Source organism: Falco peregrinus, chromosome 2 (genome assembly GCF_023634155.1).
Source record: "Falco peregrinus isolate bFalPer1 chromosome 2, bFalPer1.pri, whole genome shotgun sequence".
Taxonomy (NCBI): domain Eukaryota; kingdom Metazoa; phylum Chordata; class Aves; order Falconiformes; family Falconidae; genus Falco; species Falco peregrinus.
Genome location: NC_073722.1, coordinates 37,892,763 through 37,912,850, shown reverse-complemented (window position 1 = coordinate 37,912,850; position 20,088 = coordinate 37,892,763). Strand labels below are relative to the sequence as shown.

General features: G+C 69.3%; 3 protein-coding genes across 3 annotated transcripts; 1 reads left to right on the top strand and 2 right to left on the bottom strand.

Annotated features, from left to right (window-relative positions):
- Positions 1-567: 567 nt before the first annotated feature.
- Positions 568-7,012, top strand: TLX2 (T cell leukemia homeobox 2). Its single transcript, XM_055798091.1, has 5 exons — positions 568-1,092; positions 3,404-3,641; positions 4,140-6,101; positions 6,382-6,506; positions 6,571-7,012. Exons 1-3 carry the CDS (start codon positions 678-680, stop codon positions 4,354-4,356), a joined length of 870 nt encoding a protein of 289 aa, XP_055654066.1. The 5' UTR covers positions 568-677; the 3' UTR covers positions 4,357-6,101; positions 6,382-6,506; positions 6,571-7,012.
- A 947-nt stretch (positions 7,013-7,959) lies between these two features.
- On the bottom strand, positions 7,960-12,182 carry LOC114012747 (interleukin-12 subunit beta-like). Its single transcript, XM_027789661.2, has 7 exons — positions 10,693-12,182; positions 10,283-10,352; positions 9,664-9,885; positions 9,269-9,386; positions 9,009-9,190; positions 8,738-8,886; positions 7,960-8,296 (listed from the first exon to the last, which is right to left on the bottom strand). Exons 1-7 carry the CDS (start codon positions 10,816-10,818, stop codon positions 8,135-8,137), a joined length of 1,029 nt encoding a protein of 342 aa, XP_027645462.2. The 5' UTR covers positions 10,819-12,182; the 3' UTR covers positions 7,960-8,134.
- Positions 12,183-12,394: 212 nt separating this feature from the next.
- DQX1 (DEAQ-box RNA dependent ATPase 1) lies at positions 12,395-19,798 on the bottom strand. Its single transcript, XM_005239501.4, has 11 exons — positions 19,023-19,798; positions 16,528-16,721; positions 15,865-16,240; positions 15,383-15,622; positions 14,997-15,096; positions 14,667-14,825; positions 14,250-14,441; positions 14,000-14,125; positions 13,481-13,671; positions 13,206-13,396; positions 12,395-12,992 (listed from the first exon to the last, which is right to left on the bottom strand). The coding sequence occupies exons 1-11, from the start codon at positions 19,305-19,307 to the stop codon at positions 12,812-12,814; spliced, it is 2,235 nt and encodes a 744-aa protein (XP_005239558.1). The 5' UTR covers positions 19,308-19,798; the 3' UTR covers positions 12,395-12,811.
- Between the last annotated feature and the right edge of the window lie 290 nt (positions 19,799-20,088).

Here is a 20,088-nt window from a genome sequence, read left to right as displayed (position 1 = left end):
CCGCGCCGTGCGCTCCGGGAGGATGGGACGGGACGGGGGACACGGCCGCGCGCCCCGACGCCGCCGGAGCTTCCGCCGAGGCTGCGCCGAGGCGCGGAGACGAGCCGCGCTGCTGCCCGGTACCGCGGCGGCGGCTTCGATGGGCCCGGCGCCGTCTCGTCGTCGCTGCCAGCCGGGGCCCGTCCGGCGGGGAACCGGGCGGCGTGGCACCGCGCCGAGGCGCGGCGTGGCCAGGCGCGGCGTGGCGCGCCCGGGGCCCGACGGGCATGGCCGGGCGGCCCGGGGCCGCGGCGGAGCCGGTGCGGACGCCCCGGCGGGCAGCGGGGCGGGCGGGGCGGGGCCCCGGGATGCGCGAGCCCCCGCCCCCGGGGGCGCGGGGCTGTCAGTCACGGGGCGCGGCCGCCAATCAGGGCGCGGGCGCCCGGGATTTTGGCAGGTCCAGATGGAGCGGGGCAGAAAAGCGCGCGCCGCCGGGGCCCGCCGCGCACCCGCGCTCCCGCGCCGGGGCCGCCAGCAGCCGCGGGCCATGCCCCGGACCCGGCCCCGGACCCGCACCGGGCGCCCCGAGCCAGCTGCCCCCGCTTCCGCCCCCACGCGGGGCCGCCCGCCGCCCGCCGCCGCCCCCCGCCGCCCCCCGGCCATGCCCGCGCCCCGCCGGCTCTGAGCGCGGCCGGGCGATGGAGGCGGCGGCGCTGGCGCGGGAGGGCGGCGGCCAGGGCCCCCCGCCCCACGAGCCCATCAGCTTCGGCATCGACCAGATCCTCGGCGGCCCCCACGAGCCCGCGGGCGGCGGCGCGGGGCCGGCCCGGGCGGCGGGGGAGCCCGACTACGGGGGACTCTACGGCGGCGGCTACGGCCCCGCCTGCTCGCTCGGCTCCTACAACCTCAACATGAGCATGAACGTGAGCGTCAACGTGACCCCCGCGCCCGCCGCGCCGCCCGCCGGGGTCATCCGCGTCCCGGCGCACCGGCCCGCGCCCGCCGCGCCGCCCGCCGCGCCGCCCGCCGCGCCGCCGCCGGTGCCCGGGCTCTCGGGGCTCACCTTCCCTTGGATGGAGACGACGCGCCGCATCGCCAAGGACCGGCTCTCAGGTGAGCGCGGCGGGACGGCTCCCTGCGGCTTCGACGGCTCCCGACGGCTCCGGCAGTTCTGGCGGCGCGGGGCCGGGGCGGGCGCAGAGCAGGGCCGAGGGGAGCGGCCGGCGTTGGCCGGGGGTCCCAGCGCCCGCCGCAGCGCGGGTCCTCGCCCGCCCCGCCCCGTCCTGCCGGCCGCCGCCGCGGCCCCGGGGGAAGCGGCCGCCGTCGGGGCCCGTGGAGAGCGGCTCGGGACTGGCGCAAGCACCGGCAGCTCCGCCGCGGCCCCGCACCGCGCCCGGTCCCTGCCCTCGGCCCCGGGGGGCGCCGGGTGCCGGCCCTGTCCCACCCGTAACGGCGGGGCTGTGGGGAGCCGGGGAGCAGGGAGGGAGCTCTGGTGGGAGCCTGGCAGTGGGGACCTGCTGTGGGGCTGCAGAGCAAACTCCACCCGTGTGTGGGGCTGGGCAGGTGACTCGGGACGGAGGCACGCAGTGGGGGTGACCGGGGGGTCAAGCTGTGGGGCGTGTGGGACTCCGAGACCCGCACATGCAGGGACGAGCGTGGGACATGGTGTGCCAGTGCCATGGGAGAGGTTGGGGCCGGTGTGAGCTGGTGCTGGGGCAGGCGGGTGGTGATGCAGGTGTTGGGGAGGCGGTGCGGGGTCCTGGTGCTGCCAGTGAGGCTGGGGGCTTAGCACCCACGGTGGGGTGGAGCACCTGGGGCGAGGTGCTGGTTGCTGCACCCCAGAGCAGGTGCTGTGGTTGGGTTGCTGGGCAGCAAGGCCATGTGATGGGCGCCTGCAGGTGCTGGGGAGCCCTGGCCTGGCTCAGCTCAGCTCGGCTCCTTCCCAAGATGGCGGCACTGCCACGTCCGCAGCGCACGGCTCCATGCGGGGACGAGGCTGGGGACGGCACGGGGCTGGGGGCTGAGTGCTGGCTACAGGGGTGCTGAGGCCATGTGGGGTGGGAGGCCACGGGCTGCGGGGGCCCAGCCCAGGCACCAGCAGAGCTGGGTTCGCCTCCCGGCTCACCCCGCCATCCCAGCGGTGACAAAGCACCGTTCCCATGCAGGGGTGGCGGGTGACGTCCCTGTCTCCTGCCTGGCGCCAGAGGTGGGTAGACGGGGCGGCCCCTCCCCAGCACGGGGTCTCCTCGCCACAGCCATCACTCAGCGCCGCTGGCCTTGGGGTGGTCTGTGGGCTGTCAGCATCTGTTCCCTGTGAGGGGCCGCCCCACATGGGGAGGAGGTGTGGGGGCCTCCATCCCCCCGACTGCATGGCTCCACCTGCGTCAACCGCGTCCGCCCCCGCCGGCGGGCAGGCTGGCCTCCTGCCCGCGCTGCTTGCCTGGGTGCTGGTGGGAGGGAGGGTCTGGCCTCGCAGGGAGGGTCTGCCAGGCGCCAGGCTGTCCCTGGGGCTGCAGCGGGGTCTGCCCCATGTCCCTGTGGCATGGGGTGTCAGGGCCCCATGGCGGCCTCCTGGGCCAGGGTGTGCACAGCCCTGCCCGTGCGGTGCTGGCACCAGTGAGGGCCATGGTGCCATGGGGCTGTGGCTTGGCCATGGGCCACCACCACAGCAGGGGGGGAAGCAGGAGCTGGGTGCTGTACCCCACCAAGCTCTCACCTTCCTCCACACTGCTTTGCTACTCTGATGCTCCCTGTGGCTCCAGTTCCAGCTGGGGCTGGGATGTAGCACACCGGTCTCACCGTCCCTGGCTCACACGCTGGCCGTGCAGGGACAGCCCCTTCCCCAGCCCTTGGCACCCGGGCAGCCGGCAGAGTGTGGGAGCACATGGAGCGAGACGCCAGCTGCCTCCCGACAGCTTCTGGGGTCCCGCCCCTGCCCCAGGAGGGCTTGGAAGCCCCAGCCATGCTGAGGAGGCTCCTCTGGGACTGTGGCAGGGCTCGATGGGGGTGGGTCTATGCTGCCAGGAGCCTCACTGGCCCCCCACCAGCCCTGGGACTGGGTCTGCCCCACCACTCTGCCGGCCCTGATCCCCACCCTCCAGTCCGGGAGAGTGCTTGTGCCATGGCCGTGGGGTGGGAATGGGCCCTCTGGTCACGTCTTGAGCTGCCCCGTGTGTCCCAGGGCTGTGGGAGCAGGTGGGAACGACTCTGGGTCTCCTTTCTGCCAGGCAGTGCTGGTGGCCTCCCCTGGAGGTCCCCATCCCCACAGCCCCACGCATCCCCCCTCCAGCTCCAGTGCTGCCCAGGCTGTGCCCGCTCCTGCCCTGCCCTCTGCCCGGGCTCTGCCCGGCCCCTGCCTGTGTGGCAGCAGCAGTGGGGAGCGCACTCTGCCCCTGGCTCCCCCTCACCCACCCTCTGCCTGCAGCTGCGCTGTCGCCCTTTGCGGCGACTCGGCGGATTGGGCACCCCTACCAGAACCGCACGCCGCCCAAGCGGAAGAAGCCACGCACCTCCTTCAGCCGGGTGCAGATCTGTGAGCTGGAGAAGCGCTTCCACCGCCAGAAGTACCTGGCCTCAGCCGAGCGCGCCACTCTGGCCAAAGCCCTCAAGATGACGGACGCCCAGGTCAAGACTTGGTTCCAGAACCGTCGCACCAAGTGGAGGTAACAGGGCCGGCTGTCGCAGCCCCTGCAGCTCCGACCCCCTGCCTCCCTCCAACAGCTGCCCCCCGCTGTGGCTGTGCCCCCCAGGAGAGGCTGGGCTGGGGTGAGATGGGGTGACTGTCCACGCTGCATCCCCTGTGCCCGGTGGGGTGAGGCATGGTGGTGCCGAGGGAGGGGTGGGCTGTGGGGCATTGCTGCGTTGGTGCACAGCGGTGCCAAGAGAGGGACTGGGCTGTGGGGCTGTTCCGGACTGGTGCACTGCGGTGGCAAGAGACAGCCCAGGCTGTGGTGGTGGGGAGGCTGTGGGGCATTGCCACACTGGCACACCATGGTGGCAGCGGCAGGACAGACTGCGGGCAGAGGCTGCAGGGCACTGCCACACCGGCACACAGCAGTGCTGGGGCTGCGGGGTGTTGCCACAGCGGCACACAGTGGTGCCGGGAGTGGGATGGGCTGCGGGCAGCAGGGCAGTGCTGGACAGGCCCTGTGTGCTGGCAGGAGGCAGACGGCGGAGGAGCGCGAGGCAGAGCGCCAGCAGGCCAACCGCCTGATGCTGCACCTGCAGCAAGAGGCCTTCCAGAAGAGCCTGAGCCAGCCGCTGCCCCAGGACCCGCTCTGCATGCACAACTCCTCCCTCTACGCCCTGCAGAACCTGCAGCCCTGGGCTGAGGACAACAAGGTGACGTCCGTCTCAGGGGTGGCCTCTGTGGTGTGAAGTCCCCTGGGAGCCATGGATGTGCCGGGAGGTGGTGGTGGGAGCCCGGCAGGGTCTGAGCCCAGCACCTCCAGCCCGTGGCAGGGAGGGGGCTGCTGCTTCCCAGGAGCCCCCACCACTGGCAGCCCCTTCCCCGCCACCGGCCAGCCCTCTCGGGGCCCCCCTCAGCCACCCCACAGCTCCAGGTGGGCGGATGTGCCCCTGCGGTTGGACTCAAAGCTCTGCTGACCCCTGCCTGGACACCTGCCTGGGGTACCGCTGCAGGCAGCCGCTTGCCCGGACCCCCTGGGAGCTCAGGGCTGGGCCCCTGCACCCCCCGGGCCTCTGCAAGTCCAGCCCCTCCTCCCCAGAGCCCCCTGCTCTGGGGGCAGCTCCTTGGTTGGTCCCTGCTCAGGACCTGCTGCCCATCCACCAGCAGCTCTCCCAGCCGGCCCAGGCCCCACTCCTCGGGGCAGCCACAGCCCCCATCCCACCCAGCATGGGCTGAGCGGGGTGTGGGATGGACCCCCCCATTTCCAGTGCTGGGAGGCCCCCTGCCCTCGCTGGTGGCCGATGTGGGGTCTGCACCACCTGCACACACTTGCCTTATCCTGGTTGGAGTTTGTCAGCTCTGGCTTCGAGCTGTGGCTCCCGGGCTGGACCAGGACCCTGGCACCCCCACCCCCCCGGTGGTGGCACAGATTGAGGACTGGGCTCGCCAGCCCGGTGGGCCAGGCTCCTGGGTGCTGCCGAACCCCTGCAGCCCTGGGCCTGGACGTGCCCCTGCAGCTGCCTGCAATGGACTTGGGGTGCCCCTGCATGCCAAAGGATTGCACTGGCCCCCCCTGAGTGGGGCTGCCCTCGTGCCTGCCCCCCCCTGCCCCCCCCTCCCCCCCCAGCTGTGGTTCCTGGGACCCCCTTCACCTCACCCTGTGCTGCCTGGAGTCTGACTGAACCTTGGTCCAGCATCACCCACAGCCCACCCATGGGGAGGCAGAGGGGTATGCTGGGGGCTGAACCCCCCCTCCTGCAGCAAATGCCTGCCCGCCCCTCACCGGTGAGACTCTGAGTGTCCCCAGCCTTGGTTGGGGACCCCGTTCCCTGCCCCACTCCCCCACCGGGGACCGATGCCCTCAGCCCCACTCCAGCCTCAGTTGGGATGGGACATCCCCCCCCCCCAGCTCTGCCCTGCTGTGCCCGGTCATCGGGACCCCCACCTGGGCCAGCTCCGGCTGGGGTCCCTGGCTGATGATGGAGGCGAGGGGGGCAATAGCGACGATCCTGACCCTAAACTTGACCTTGACCCTCAACCCGCCGCTGTCCATGGTGCTGCAGACGCTGCTCGGGGAGCGGCAGGAGCGTGCCCCGCGCCCGCAGGGCCCCCTGGGGCGCGGGCGGCGGGCAGGCTCCTGCCGACCTCTCCCGTTGCTCCCGGGAGGAGGCGGGCAACCGGTGCCGGTTCCCCGGCGGCGGGATTGGCTGCAGTTCCGTGACGCGGCCCCGTTTTACCGGGGAGTGGGCGGGTGTGTGTGGTGTTGGAACCGCCGCGCAGAGCCGCCGGGATGAGCGCGGCCGAGGGCTGTCCCCGGTACCGGTGGGGCGGCGGCGAGGCGGTGCTGCGTGCCCGTGCCGAGGCTGCCGGGTACCGGAGGCTGCTGCGCGCCCGCGCCGCCGAGGTGGAGGCGCTGCGCGGGGCCGTGGGCGCGTTGCACCGGCAGCTGGAGGGGCTGCGGGACCGGCGCAGCGGGGAGCTGGCCAAGTACCAGGTGCGGGGGGTCGCCAGGCGGTTTGGGAGGGGGCAGATGGCTGGGCTGTGGGGAAGGGGGCGCGGATTGGGGGGGGGCAGGCACCGGGAGGGGGGCGGTGCGGGCCTGGACGGCCGGAGGGATGGGGGGGGGGGGGCTGGGGCTGGGGAGGGGGGTCCGGGGGGCGGGATGGGACGGGGGAGGGCCAGGTGGGGCTGGGGAGCGGCATCCGTGAGGGGCGGGGGTCCGTGTGGGGCGGAGGGCCGGGGCTCCCGGGCGTTGCTGACGGCCCGGCCGGCAGGAGCGGGTGGCTGAGCTGGAGCGGGAGATCGGCGAGGCGGAGGCGGAGATGGCCCGGTGCCTGCGGGAGTACCCGGCGCTGCTGCGGCTGCGGATGGCGCTGGAGGCGGAGATCGCCGCGTACCGGTACGCGGGGAGGGGCGGGGGGGCGGGCGGGGTGCGGGGCTCAGCTGGGGCCTGTCTCTTGCAGAGAGATGCTGGAGGGCGAAGAGCTGCGCCTGGGCTGCCTGGCCCCGCCGTGACGGGACCCCCGACCCCGCCGCGGGACCCCGCGCTGCCGGGACCCGCACGACCCTGCGCGGGCCCCCAGATCCCGGAGTTCTGCACCTTGGGGTCCCCTGAGCCCCCGCTCGCCTGCGCCCCGGGACCTCCGCCCCAGACACCCAGGCCATGGGATCCCCGGACGCTCTGGACCTCTCTGGACTCCCGGAGCCCTGGTCCTTCTGTCCCCCTGTGCCATGGCCCCCCCCCCCGGGCTCCTGGGACTCCCGGCTCCCCAGGCCCCGGCCCCAGGAGGCCCCAGCCCCCCAGGAGGGCAGCGCCCATGGGGCCGCACACTCACCAGCCTCTCCGGAGCAGCAGCAGGGTTGGGGTCCCAGCCCCAGCTCAGTGGAAGCACCTCAATAAAGCCCCGTGGCATCACCCGGAGCTAGCCAGTCTGTGGTGGTGGGGGCACCCCACTGCGCTCCCAGGGTCTGCAGCAGACCCAGGGCTTGGGGTGGCTCCATGGGAGCCTGGTGCCGGAGTCATTCCTGTGGGGGCTGCCTGGCTGCGGGGGTCTGGAGTCCTTCCTGCCTGGCCGCAGCCCCTTGCCTGGGGCTGGGTGCCCCACAGGGATGCTGAGTGGGGCACACCGTGGGTGTCTGGCCACAGCCACATGGTGGAGGGGACTGTGCCCCAGTCGGGGAGCTGAGCCCCCTCAGTGCTGGTGGGTGGTCCCTGACCCCCCCTTCACCATGGCTGTGTCCTGCCCTGGGACCGGCGCTCCTGGGGTCAGGTGGGGATCCTGCACCCCCAGGACGTGGAGAGGGGGTGCTGCCTGCCCAGGACATGCCTGCTTGGCATAGGGCAGTGCATCCCTGCTGGGGTGCTCCCCCTGGGGCTAGGGGTGCTGTCCCGCTGCAGCCCTCAGAAAGGAGGTAGATCTAGGGGGGGTTGATGAGGCATGGTGGGGTCCAGGGTGCCTGTGTGTCCTGGCAGACAATTGGGCGGGACTGTGGTGACCCCCACCGAGGCCAGGCCAGGGTATGGCTGTTGAGATGGGCCATTCCCAGCTGGGCTGGAGCATGTGTACACGTGTGTGTTACACGGCTGTTTTTAGCCGTGTGTAAGGTCTCCATGGGCTGAGCCCAGCATCAGTGGGGAGTGGGGGCCTCTCAGGGAGCTGTGTAGGGGGGGAGCTTGCACAAGCCTGTGTCCCCACTGTGGGGCAGGGACCAGTCTGGGCTCCTTGAGCAGAAGGACAGGGCAGGCAGGAGCCCTGCCTGCAGTGTGCCCAGCTGGAACCCACAGAAGCTGGGGGACCAGTACCCCCAACCCCACACAAAGACTAACCAAGGTTTGTTGTAGTAAAGCCAAGCCCAGCTCTTTAACAGAGGTAAAAAGCCTCTTCCAGCTGTACAAGAGAATGGGAAGGTTGGTGTTGGATGCCAATGGCTGCCAAACTGGTGGGGTGCCCTGCAGCCCTGGGTGTCCCTGTGCACACGGAGGTGCAGCAGGGCAGGGGATGGGTGCAAGGGTGTCCATGTGTGGGATCAATGTGCTTGGAGCTGGCACTGCTGAGCTCCATCGATGTCCTGCCAGGGGCTCCAGGGGCTCCAGGCGTGGCTGGCATAGGGGTCCTGGCAACTGATGCGCACCCGCCGTGTGCACACCTGCAGCCATGTCTCCTCCGCATCCTCCACATCCTTGTCAACCTGCAAAGCAGGGCAGGCTGTGGCATCAGGGGGTACACCCTGGCGCCAGGGCCGAGGGCAGCCAGCACGGATGCCACAGGGGGTGAGGCTGTGGGGAAGGGCAGGACAGGGCAGGAGCAGGGCTCAGCACTGGGAGTCAGGGTGGGGGACACTGGAACCTCCCCAACCTGGGCAGTGCTGCTGTCTTGCTTGGCAGTGCGGCAGGAGCGGGGAGCAGAGGTGAGAGCCAGGAGTGATGATTCACCACCCCAAGGAGAGAAGCAGCATAGTGGGGATGGGGGCATTGCTGAACCCCCGGTAAGTCTCTGTTCCCAGTGGCACCTCTGGGCAGGGGAAGAGCCCAGGCTGGGGCTGGGGCTGGAGCAGGGTGGGTGCCAGGCAGGGTGAGGATGTTGGGTGGCACATGCAGGGGCCATCTGGGCATGGGCATCCCACAGTTACCTGGGTGCCATTGGGGAGCTCGTACTGCAGCCGGTAGAACAGGGTGAAGTAGGATTTGGGGAGCAGCCAGGAGGCCGGGGGGGCCCAGGCCAGGTGGAGCTGCTCCCCCTGTCGCTGCACGGTCAGCTTCTGCGGTGGGTCGGGCCGCACTGTGGGAAGAGCAGGGCTCAGCACGGGCAGCACTGCCCAGCCCTGGGGCTGAGCCCTCCCACAGAGACCCCAGCGCCCCGAGGACACCCCTTGGACCCTGCTGCTGTGGGTCTGAGCTCACCGATGTCACGGATGAAGAAGTGGATGGAGAAGTTGAGGTAGGAAGTGTCTGAGAGCCCCTCCAGCTGCAGCTGCAGCGGATGCAGCTCCTCACCAAAGGGGCAGAAGGAGGGATCCACAAAGCTGGCGCTGAACTGGCCATGGTGGCCGGTAGCTGGCACCCATTCCCCCAAGGAGCCATCACTGTGGGGGGAGGCAGGTGTGAGGGCTGGGCAGCCATGGGGCTGGGACCGGATTGGGGGGGGTTCCTGGGGCACCCACCTGCGTGTGAGGCGGGCGTGGAAGACAGCGGAGTGGGGGCCGGTCCAGGAGCAGCGGAAGGAGCCATGGTAGGACTCAGCCTGGCAGGAGACATTAATCCCCTCCTTGCCTGGCAGGGCTGAGGGGTGATGATGTCTCAGGGGCTGCACGGGGCTGGGCACGGTGCCCCTTCCCCATACGGCACAAGGGAGGCTGTGCTCCCCCTGGCCCCGCAGAGCCCTGCCTGGTGCGTCCCCACAGCCCCATGGGCTAGGCACAAAGGTCTGTGGATACACGAGCACCTCCTGGTCCCCAGCCTGCCCCCAACTCCCTGCATACCCTCTGCCACCCCATGTTCCCCCACTCCCTCAGCCCTGCCTGGCCGTGCCAGACCCCTTGTGCCTGGCCCCACATACGGGTGCTGCTGACCACCACGTAGGTGGAGTCCAGCAGGATGGTGTTGGCCCAGCAGCTGTAGTTGCCTGTGGCTGGCAGGTCCAAGCCGATGATGGTGAGATTCTGTCCCTCTGTCACCAGCTCGACCATGGGATCTGGCTCCCCGTTCTGCGTCCAGGTCACTTGCTGCACCGATGTGTTGCATCTCACCACCACATCCCCATTCAGTTCCCCTACCTGAACTGGAGATAAGAGGCAGAGGCTGGGGTCAGGGATGAGCTATGGGTGTGGGTAGCCCGTCCCCCACACCGTGATGGGCTAGGTACCCCCTCCTCCTGACACACCACATCCATCCTTTCCCACCCTGCACCCACACCCCACATCCATTCCCCCTCTACACCTGCACCCCACATCCATCCCCACCTGCATCCACCTCCCATCACTCTTGTGCCCATCCTCTAGTCCCACCACCCCCCTCCCCTCCCTCCCCAAGGAGCATCCCTGCCCCAGGCTCACATTGCCCCATATCAGAGGAATGCAGGATGTGGGTGCTCTCTGCTCCCCCAAGCTGCTGTGTGGGCCCCATGCCCCCCGCCCCCCCGGGGTGTCACTTCTGTGCCCAGGCAGGGCAGGACTCACACTTTGGGGGGAAGGCAGTCAGGGCATCCGCCGGAGCAAGGTACAGCATCAGCCCCACCAGCACCAGCATCTGGGAGGGGAAGGGCAGTGGAAGGGGAAGGGTAGCCTCATGCTGGGGAGTACCAGCTGTACCCCAGGAGAAGGCAGCCGGCTGAGCTGGGATGCAGCCAGCAAGGCCAGTAAGGACAGAGCCCTTGGTGGTGGGAAGGCAGTACGGTCAGGCAGGAGCAGGGAGTGGTGCAGCATGGGGGAGCCCCACACAGGGCTGGCACCCAATGCAACCCCCCAACCCTTCCCACCACAGCCCTGCCAGCTGCCCCCCGGGCAGGGGGCTACAGCACCCACCCAAAGCAGCACCCTTCTGGGGATGCAGTGCAAGCACCCCACGGCAGCCCCTGTGTTGTGCCTACCTTGCTGCTGTGGTCTGTGCTGCTCCAGTGGGCTTGGCATGGGCTGGGTGCCGGTGGGTGGCTGGGTATATACTGAGCTGGGACCCCACGGGACTGTCCCAAGGTGAAGCCAAACCACAGAAGCATCACAGTTCTCAGAAGCGGAGAAAGCTGCGCTGGGTGGAGCTGCAAGCCGGGACCTGTGCTCAGCCCCCAGCCCACCCAGCCTTGCTGGGACTCACCACGGGTACTTCCCAGGCCAGGGGGCACCGGGAACCTGCTGCCCTGCCCTGATGGTGGGCATTGCCGGGGCAGTGAGGACGGGTCCCTTCCCAGGAGCCGCTGGGTGAACGGGCATGTGGGACAGTGCTGGAGCCTGGGGTGCTCCCAGCTCCTGCAGAGCGGTCCTGAGCCCCAGGACTGGTTGACGGTTTGCACATCACCACGTGCCGCACAAAGCTGAGTGGGGAAGGGACCACTGAGGCCCAGCAGCACCTGTCCCGGGGGTCCAGAGAGGGGCAGGCCCAGCGCTTGGCCGTGGCTGGTTGGGCTGTTGCAGGTGCCTGGGGAGAGGAGCGGGTCCCTGCAGGTGCTCGGGGTGCAGCACCCACCCAGGCATGGGCTGTCTCACCCCTTCCCGGGCCATGCAGCTGCCCTGGCCACTTGTCCCTTGGCATGCTGTGCTGGGACATGGACACAGAGACAGAGGCAGCCACAGCCACCATCCCTGTGAGCACCAGGACTGCTCAGCTGGGCAGGGCACAGCCCCTGCACCCACGCTGGGCACCCGCCCTGGGGGAGGGGAGGGAGCAGCCCCCCCACCCCATAGGCAGGCCAGGGAGGCTCGGGCTGCACCCTGCTGCTGCCGCTCACGTACTTCCTGAGGTTCCTAGAAAGCGAAGGGGAAGTTTGGGCTCCACAGAGGCTGCGGGGAGGCCCAGCCCTCACCTTTCTGCCCGACTTTCGAGGTGCTGCGGCAGGGATGGGGTGGCGCAGCCACCGGGCCCATTGCTGGGAATAGCAAAGCCCCCCGTGCGTGGGTGGGCTGCGGGTAGGGACGAGGGGGGAAAGGGGGCGGGGGGCAGCTGATGAGATGGAGCAGCCCAGTGCCCCTGCCAAGGGGTCCATCCTGGGGCAGGGGCTGCAACACCAGCGCTAGGACCCCTGGCCCCCCAAGCAGAAGCTCAGCTCTTGGCCGTGGTGCCACAAGAGAAGTGAAACTTGCTGGAAAGCCGGAGGGGACCCCAAAGCAGGAACGGGGGACCCCGGGAATGCGGAAGGAGGGAGGCACCTACGCCCTGTCCCATCCTGGGGGAGCAGGAGCTGGCTGCACATCCAGGCTGCTGCTGCCCCCCCGGTGGCCACAGCTTCCCCTCTGCTTCTGCAGAAGAGCGCGCGACCACGGAGGGGAAGACCCAGTGCAAAGGCCAGGGCTGTCCCTCGGTGTGTCAGCATGGCTGGGGGCAGTGGCGCGCTACCCAGAACTGGAGGCCGAGATGAGCAAGACCAGGGATGCCTCATGTTCAGAACCTCCCCGCGCCCCGCCCCCCCCCCCCCCCCCCGAGGCTCGGCTCAGGGTGGGCACAGAGCTGTGATGCAGCAGGGTGCAGGGCCCCCCCCCACTGCAGGCAGGACCCCGTGGTAGGACAGAGCCCAGCCTTGCTGGACCCCTCCGCGGCGCGAGCACTCCTTGGCTGCAATCATGGAGGCAGGGGCTAGGAGCAAAGGTCACAAAACTTTATACAGGAGAGACCGGCAAGCGGCCCCTCAGCCCCTGCTCCCCTGGGTGCAAGGGGAGCAGGGCAGGCAGGGCCAGGGGCCCCAGCCCTGTGGTGGCACCCTTCCCCCCCAGGAAACACGGGATGCAGGAGCCCATTTGGGGAGGGCCTGGTGGGCATGACTCCCCAGGCCCGGAGCTAGTGGTCCCCCGAGCCAGGCTCTGTCCCCAGGGGAAATGCCGGGGCCCATGGCTGCTGGCACCACGACCATGGCGCAGACCCGTGGTAGCGGCAGGCTGTGCCTGCGCCTCCCTGGAGATGGGGTCGGCACCCACAGCAGCATGGCCTCCCTGGGGGTCCCCCATCCCCGGCACTCAGCCAAGCCCAGGCAGCCCCAAAACGGGGGCTCCAGTGGCTGCAGCTCATTGCAGGACACACACTTCCCTCTCCTCATCCTCCCCGCCGGCTGCCTCTCCCAGTGGCTCCGGCACTGCTGGCACATCCTCTGCAGCCACCACCTTCTCCCGCAGCTCCATCAGCAGATCGCGGCTCTCGCTGGGTGGCAGGTTGCTCAGGTAGTACTGGGGTGCCAGCTCCACCAGCCTGTGGGGAACAGGGGTGTCAAAGGCGGGGGGGCCTCCCTGGAGCAGCCTCCTCGCTCCCTGGCACAGGGACAGTCCCCCACTTGCCCACAGGAGAGGGGGCCTAGGCTGGCCATCGCACCCAGGGCTCTGCTGCGCTCCCGGGCCAGAGCTGGAGCCACACACAGACACACCCTGGGGACACCCCATTCCTCCCCATCCCTGAGGTCCTCACATTTGGGGCTGGATCTCCGAGACCACACGGAGACAGTTGTCCTGCGAGATGGTGAACTCGTGGTAGAGGACCCAGGGTGGCAGGCGCTGGGGGGGCTGCCGCAGCAGGTAGCAGCAGGCGGGGGGCAGGTGGGCCACGTGCTTGTGTGTCAGCATCACGTAGTTGCCAGAGCCATCGATGTCCCGGGCCACCTGGAGAGAGGAGCAGCAGGGGAGCGGGGCTGGCTGTCACGACCCCTGCCTTGCAGCTCAGCCCCTTGCATCCCCCTGGCGCACCTTGAGGAAGTAGCCAGAGATGAGCGCTCTCTGGATGTTGAGCGTGTTGGTGTCGGTGCCGAAGGCGGGGGGCGAGACAGGCAGCTCAATGCGCTGCATCACCTCCAGCAGCTCTGCCCGCACGATGCCTGCTAGCCGCAGAACCTCCCCACTCACTGCGTGCTTGCGGCACCAGCCCTCATCCGCATTGTCTGCAGGGAGAGCAGGGTCAGCACCACAGGGATGAGAAAAGACCCCCCCTGGACGGCCCGGCTGGGCTAGGGGCTCATGAGCCATGAAACCAAGCACCGTGGCTCCCACAGGCTGCGTCCCCTCAACACAGTGGGGACAGGGACAGTGCAGAGCACAGCCCCCAGGCTGGGGCTGGGACCCCCCAGCAGCCAGGCTGGGCACCCGGATGGGGTCACGAACGCGGCTGCAGTGCTTGCTCCCAAAAGGGGCAGGGGACACGTGAGGGAGCTGTGGGACACCCGCGGGGCGTGCAGCCCACCGGCAGTTGAGCCCTGGCCCAGCACTCACGCTGCTGGAACGCGTTGAAGATGTTGATGAGGGTGAAGTGATCTCCCTTCGGGTGGAGCAGGGCCCGCCGGCGCATGGTCACGGCCTCCTCCAGGTGTGTGGAAGGGGGCACAAAACAGGGGGAAACTGGGGATGGTGCAGAGGGAAGGTCACCATGTGTCCCCCAGCACCACCCCTGCCAGTGCTGGCTCCCTGGGGGCTGTGCTGTGCCCTGCGCCACCAGTGGGCTCCCAGCCCCTCGGCATGGTACCTGAGAGCATGGCAGCCAGGCTGACCATCTCCTCCACACAGTCGAACTCGCAGGAGGCAATGAGTGCCTTGGACAGCTGCGGGTCCAGGGGGAACTCTGACATGATGATCCCCACCTCTGATAGGTTCCCATCATCATCCAGGGCAGCCAGGTAGTCCAGGTCCTCCAGCGCTTGCATCAGTGACTCAGGGGCTGTGGGGCAGGACATCAGCCGGCTGCCCGGACCAGGCAGCCCTGCCCATCCTCCTCCTGCACCTGCGGGACCCTCCAGCCCCTCTCCAGAGACAACCAGGGCTACAGCGATGGCCACTGCTGTGGCACAGCCTCCAGCTCCTCCTGCACGGCCACCCCTATCGCACCCTCCTGCCCCAGCCCCACCATGCCGTGCCCAGCCCCTCCGCACCCTGTGGGCACTACCTGGCCGGTCGAGGAAGTCACATTGGCCCATGTCGGCGATGTCCAGGCGCTTCAGCAGCAGCACGAGGCGGCTGAGGCTGGTCTCACTGACGTGGGGTGCGGGGCTGGGGGGCAGGCGCTGCTCGTAGAAGGCCTCTGAGTAGAGGCGCAGGCAGGTGCCTATGGGAAAGGGGCTGTGAGCCAGATGGTGGGATGGAGGGAGCCCAGGGACAGGGCAGTGAGCACAGGCGGGGGGGGGAAGTGTGGGCTGCCTGGGGCCCCAGCGGAGTGGGATGACAGCCCTCTCCTGCCGGAGGCACATTTGGGGGATGCCCAGGCAGGGGGTCTCACCTGGGGGGCTGCCAGCAGCTCGCTGCATACGTGACTCTGCCTGGCTCTTGCTGATGGGCCGCAGCACCTGGGACTCTGCCCGTATGCGGGGGTTGTAGACCTGCGGGTGAGGCCATGAGAAGGGACTCCCCCAGATGAGCCCCAACCCTCTCCGTGCCACCACTGCCGCCTCCCTGGGGCAAGACCCCATGCCTTGCACAGCATCCCCCCGCCGGGGGCATCACGGCAGGGTCTGGGCCGAGCAGGGGACGTGGGTGGGGATGCAGGTGGCTGCTGCTCCCTTCCCAGGCTGGCTTCAGCCCCTGCCGCTGGCTGTGTACCAGGGCAGAGCCAGGCTCTCCACTCGCCACTGCTCAGCTCTGTCCCAGCACCGCCGGCACACTCACGTTGCGCAGCTCCAGCCCTGAGTCGATGACAAAGCGCACGGTCCCCAGAGAGAAGGAAGAGTCTGCGAGCCAGTGGGTGACAATCACCCGCCTCTCTCGGCCGCTCTCCTCCAGTGCCTCGTACACCTTCTGTGCTGCGCGGCCCACGCCGGGGTGCAGGGGCAGGACCAGCAGTGGGCCCAGCCCTGGGTTCAGTGCCACGGCCTCGGTCTGGATGGCTGTGCAGCAGTCTGTGATCTCCTGTGCAGGACAAGGGGACGTGAGTGACGCCTACTGATGCCCGCAGCGGCCCCGTGTCCCTGGGACTGTGCCGTACCCTGCAGCTGCTGCCCTGGGGGGAAAGACCCTAGGCCCTGCACAGTGCCCACAGCCCCTCCACAGAGAAGCCCCAGTCCCCGCCACAGCTGAGGGATCCTCCAAACCTTCAGCCCACCCCGCGGTGAACCCCCCAGGAGCCAAGCCGTGGGGCGCTCGCAGCCCACCTGCTCGCTGGCCAGGAAGAGCAGGATGTGGCCAGGCTCCTGCCGCCGGTGGATGTCCAGCACGGCCTGGCAGGCAGCCGTGACGCGACCGCGGGCCGGTGGGTCCCTGTAGAGCAGCTGGGGAGAGGGCTCAGGCCCTGGCACCCGCACCACTGGGGGGTCCCCGCAGAAGGCGCGGAGCCGCTCCTCCATGGCTGGTGAGGTCACCACCACCACCTTCAGTGCAGGGCGCTGGCGTAGCACGTCCTTCAGCAGCCCCAGCAGCACGTCGGTGGGCACTGTCCGCTCCTGTGCCTCGTCCAGCACCACCACCCCGTACTGCCGCAGCAGTGGGTCCGACGTCATCTCCCGCAGCAGCATCTCATCTGAGCAGTACCTGCCGCAACCCAGCCCCGTCAGAGTGGGGTGGCCACGGGGACCCCCGGCAGTGCAGGCACCCCCCCCCCCCCCAGCTCTGGGGGAGCACACCCATCCCCAATGGTGGGAGACCCCACTGCAGCCCTGGGAGGGCCCAGGCAGCCATCAGCCCACTTTGTCGCTCCCCCAACAAAGCCAGGCTGGATTAAGAGATTAAGCTGCAGCTGGGGAGCTCAGCAGGATTAAAGTGTGGTGCAACTGGTGCTCCCAGCACAGGCAGCCTGCAGGGCCCCCCCGGCCCCATACCTGAGGATGGTCTCTGTGGTGCAGCAGTCCTCATGGGGGACGCAGTAGCCAACCTCATGGCCCAGGTTCAGATCCATCTCATCCGCCACGCGCAGGGAGAGGCTGAGGGCAGCCAGGCTGTGGGGCTGGGTGCAGGCCACCAGGCCATGGGCAAACTGCAGGGACAGGGCGTACTCCGCGCACCACTGCGGGATCTGCAGGGCCAGGACGCTGGTCAGGGCCTGGGGACAGCGTGGCCCTGCCCAGGAGCACCGTGACATTCCCCTCCCCATCACAGAGCAGTCCCTCGAGAAAGGCAAAGGGACCCACCCCACAGCAGCACCCAGAGGTCCGGTTATAGGCCATACAGATGCACTTGACAGCCCAGGCAGGACCTTTCCTCCCTGTTACTGTCACATCTGAGCCCCAGCAACCTGTGACAGGAACCCCACAGCCTCACCACCCCGTGTTGGCAGCTTTCTACCTCATTACAGGACACCACTGTCCTGGCTCTTGCATAAGGACACAGGACAATAGCCCTCTCTGCTTCCACCTCCCCAGGAAAAACAGGGCTGGGGGGTGGCCAATAAGTGCTGCGCCGACCTGCCAGCTCAGACAGAGCACTGCCACCAGGTCATGCTTGCCAGGGCTTAAGAGGCATTTGGACAATATCATTAACAATGTTTTAACTTTTGGTCAGCCCTGGAGTGGTGAGGCAGTTGGACTAGGTGATGGCTGCAGCCCTTCCGACCGGAGCCATCCTGCTCTATCCTAACTGGCCCCTAGCTCTTCTCCAGGGAAGGCTGGGCAGGTCCCTGGTCAGGTTCAGCACAGAGCAGTGGTCACTGGCTAGGCCCACGAGACCCAGACCTCACAGCAGCTGCAAGTCTGGGGAAGGGGCTTGAGCGTCTTTGCATGGGGCCAGAGGGATCACACGCTACCCCAGGAAACCCCACGGTGAGAGGTGGGGAAGGAAGTGTCAGGGAGCACCCACTGCTCAAACACCCAGCCAGGCGGTGTGGGACAGTCCTGGTGCTGTGCAGATGTCCCTTGGGCACTGGGGACCAGAAATCTGCTCCCAACACACCGCACGCACCTCCTCCCATGCCACATGCCCCCCACGAGTGGGTGCCTGCGCCCCTCTGTCTCCTCAGCATCTGGGGTCACAGATGGGCACAGTCTTGCCCAGGGGCTGCCCCCAGAGAGCCCAGCTCACAGTCGGGTGGGCGCACAGCCTGCTCTATTCCTCTACCTGGCCCCACAGCTGCCCCACAGACTGGCCGTGCTCAGCCCTGTCCCCGTGCATGGCTCTGCACCTCCCTTCTGCCACCTTGCTGTCTGCAAAGACCGGACAGGGCGTCAGCACAGGGCGCAGACAGCCCTTGGCTGTTTCAACGGCAAAGGGACCTGGCTTGGGCGTCAGCTCTTCACACTTTGGGTGGCAACAACAGAGTGACAGCACCCAAAACCAGCCTAGCCCTGAGGCCAAACCAGGCCAGGGCCTGCACAGGGGCTTTCTTCCCCAAATCTGGCACCCTAGGGGTCAACAGCTGCTGTGTGGTGACCCAGCCTGAGTCTGGCCCCACGGAGGCCGTGGCTGCCCCCACAGCTTCCAGGTGATCCCTCCCAGGTCAAAGTCTGCCTGACATGTCTCCAGGTGCTGTGCCAGGAGCTGTCAGATGAAGCCAGCTCGCTGGGGCGTGCAGGCGGGATCCTGACACCCTGGACCCACCGCCATGCAGCCTGTCCACCCACACCCACTGCTGCCCCGTGTGCCCAGGCCTGGCTCCAGGGAGAGGCTGTTTCCCTGTCCCCATGCCTGCCCAACACCCTGTGCCACTGTGGCAGCTGCTCCTGGCTGGCGGTGGCAGCACTTGCCGGCTCACGCTGAGGCTTTGCCCGGGGCCCTGGTGCCTGCCCTGGCACATCCTGGCACACGACCGCCCAGCTCTGCAGTAGCCCTGCCTCATGTTGGGCTCACAGTGGTGGCATGCTCCCAGGCACCGTGGCGAAGCCAAAGCCCTTCAGGGCCTGTTGTCCCCTCCGTCCCCACCACAAGCTTGGATGTTGCTGTGGGGTCAGGGAGCTGCTGCCTGGCCACAGCCCTATCTCCATGCCTTCTGCCCACAGCCCCATGGCTTCCCCGGGGTCTCACCTCCCTGCAGGGCCTGCCAGCCCACAGCGAATGCGTGGTAATGCCGTACAGGCATCCGGCAGGAGGGGAGTGTGCAGGGCCTGCCCGTACTGCTCTGGCATGGGTGAGGACCTGGCGGCTGCCGTGCCACGGGGGCTGCGGCTTGCTCACACGGGAGTGGGATCCACACACAGGCCCAGCAGGGAAGGCAGTGGCCTCGGGGCAGGACCCAGCGCTACCGACAGCTCAGCTGGGAGGCCGGTGGGCACGGGAAGAGGCCGTTGGCAGAGCAGCCAGTACCACAGCCCTGTGCTGGGCTTCCACGCAGCGTCCCAGAGGGACCAGTCACTCCTGGCTGCCCTGATGCGCCCCCCCCACTCACCTGGGTGCTCTTGCCGGTGCCGGGGGGGCCGGACACCAGGATGATGCCGCTGTTGCCTTCCAGGTGCTCCATGAAGCTGTACTTGGTGGTCCAGACGGGCAGCTCCCGCCGCTGCCGCAGCAGCTCATAGTAGCGGGAGGAGAAGGGCAGCCCGTCGTACGGGTTCACCTCCAGGTCGCTGTCACAGCCCAGGGCTGGGTCATCCTCACCCTCCTCCTCCTCCTCCAGCGCAGAGCCAGGGCCGCTCTGCCGGGGCAGGGAGCCAGGAGCCCCGCAGCCGGCCATGGCGGGGGTGCTGGTGCTGCAGGGGCAGGCAGGAGGTGGAGCGGGACCCGGGGAGCCCCGCACCCACCCACCCACAACAGCGTGCCTGGAGCGGGCCTGGGGCAGCCCACCGCCTCGTCCTGCTGGGGCAGGGGCCCTGAGGGGCGCAGAGGACGGGGACAGGCAGGAGCGTGCAGGCAGAGAGGGGCAGGGGATGGGACTGGGGTGTGGGGCACCCGGGGACACGGGCAGGGGGATCAGCCCAGGCCACGGGGGACCAGACTGGGCTGTGCGCGGGGGACCGGGCCGGGGCGCAGGACAGACACCTTGGGGGCGGGCGGGCAGCCCAGGGCCGGTCCCAGCAGACGGACGGGCCACACCGGGCCGGGGGGGCACCGGTACAGGGTGAACCGGGCACTTAAGCGCCGAGATCAGACTAGACCCCACCGGACCGTGTTCCCCCCTGACTCAGCCCCCCAAGCCGCGGCTCCGGCTCCGGTTCCGGTTCCGTTCCAGCCCGGCCCGGCCCGGCCCGGCCGCCGCTCACCTGCGCGCGCCGCCGCCCCTGGGCCCTGCCTCGGGACAGGTCAGGTGACCGCGGCGCCGTCACGTGGCCCCGCCCGCGGCCGCCAATCAGCGCTGAGGGGCGTTCCCCGCCCCCGCCCCGCGGCAGGCCGTACGCGTTTCCCTGCCAGCGCGGCCATCGCAGCGGCCGGCGGGGTTCGCGGCGCTTGGGGCTGCCGGGCCTCCTGTCCGCCTGATCCCGGGGCTCCGGCCTACCGCGTCCGCCTAGAGCAGCTGC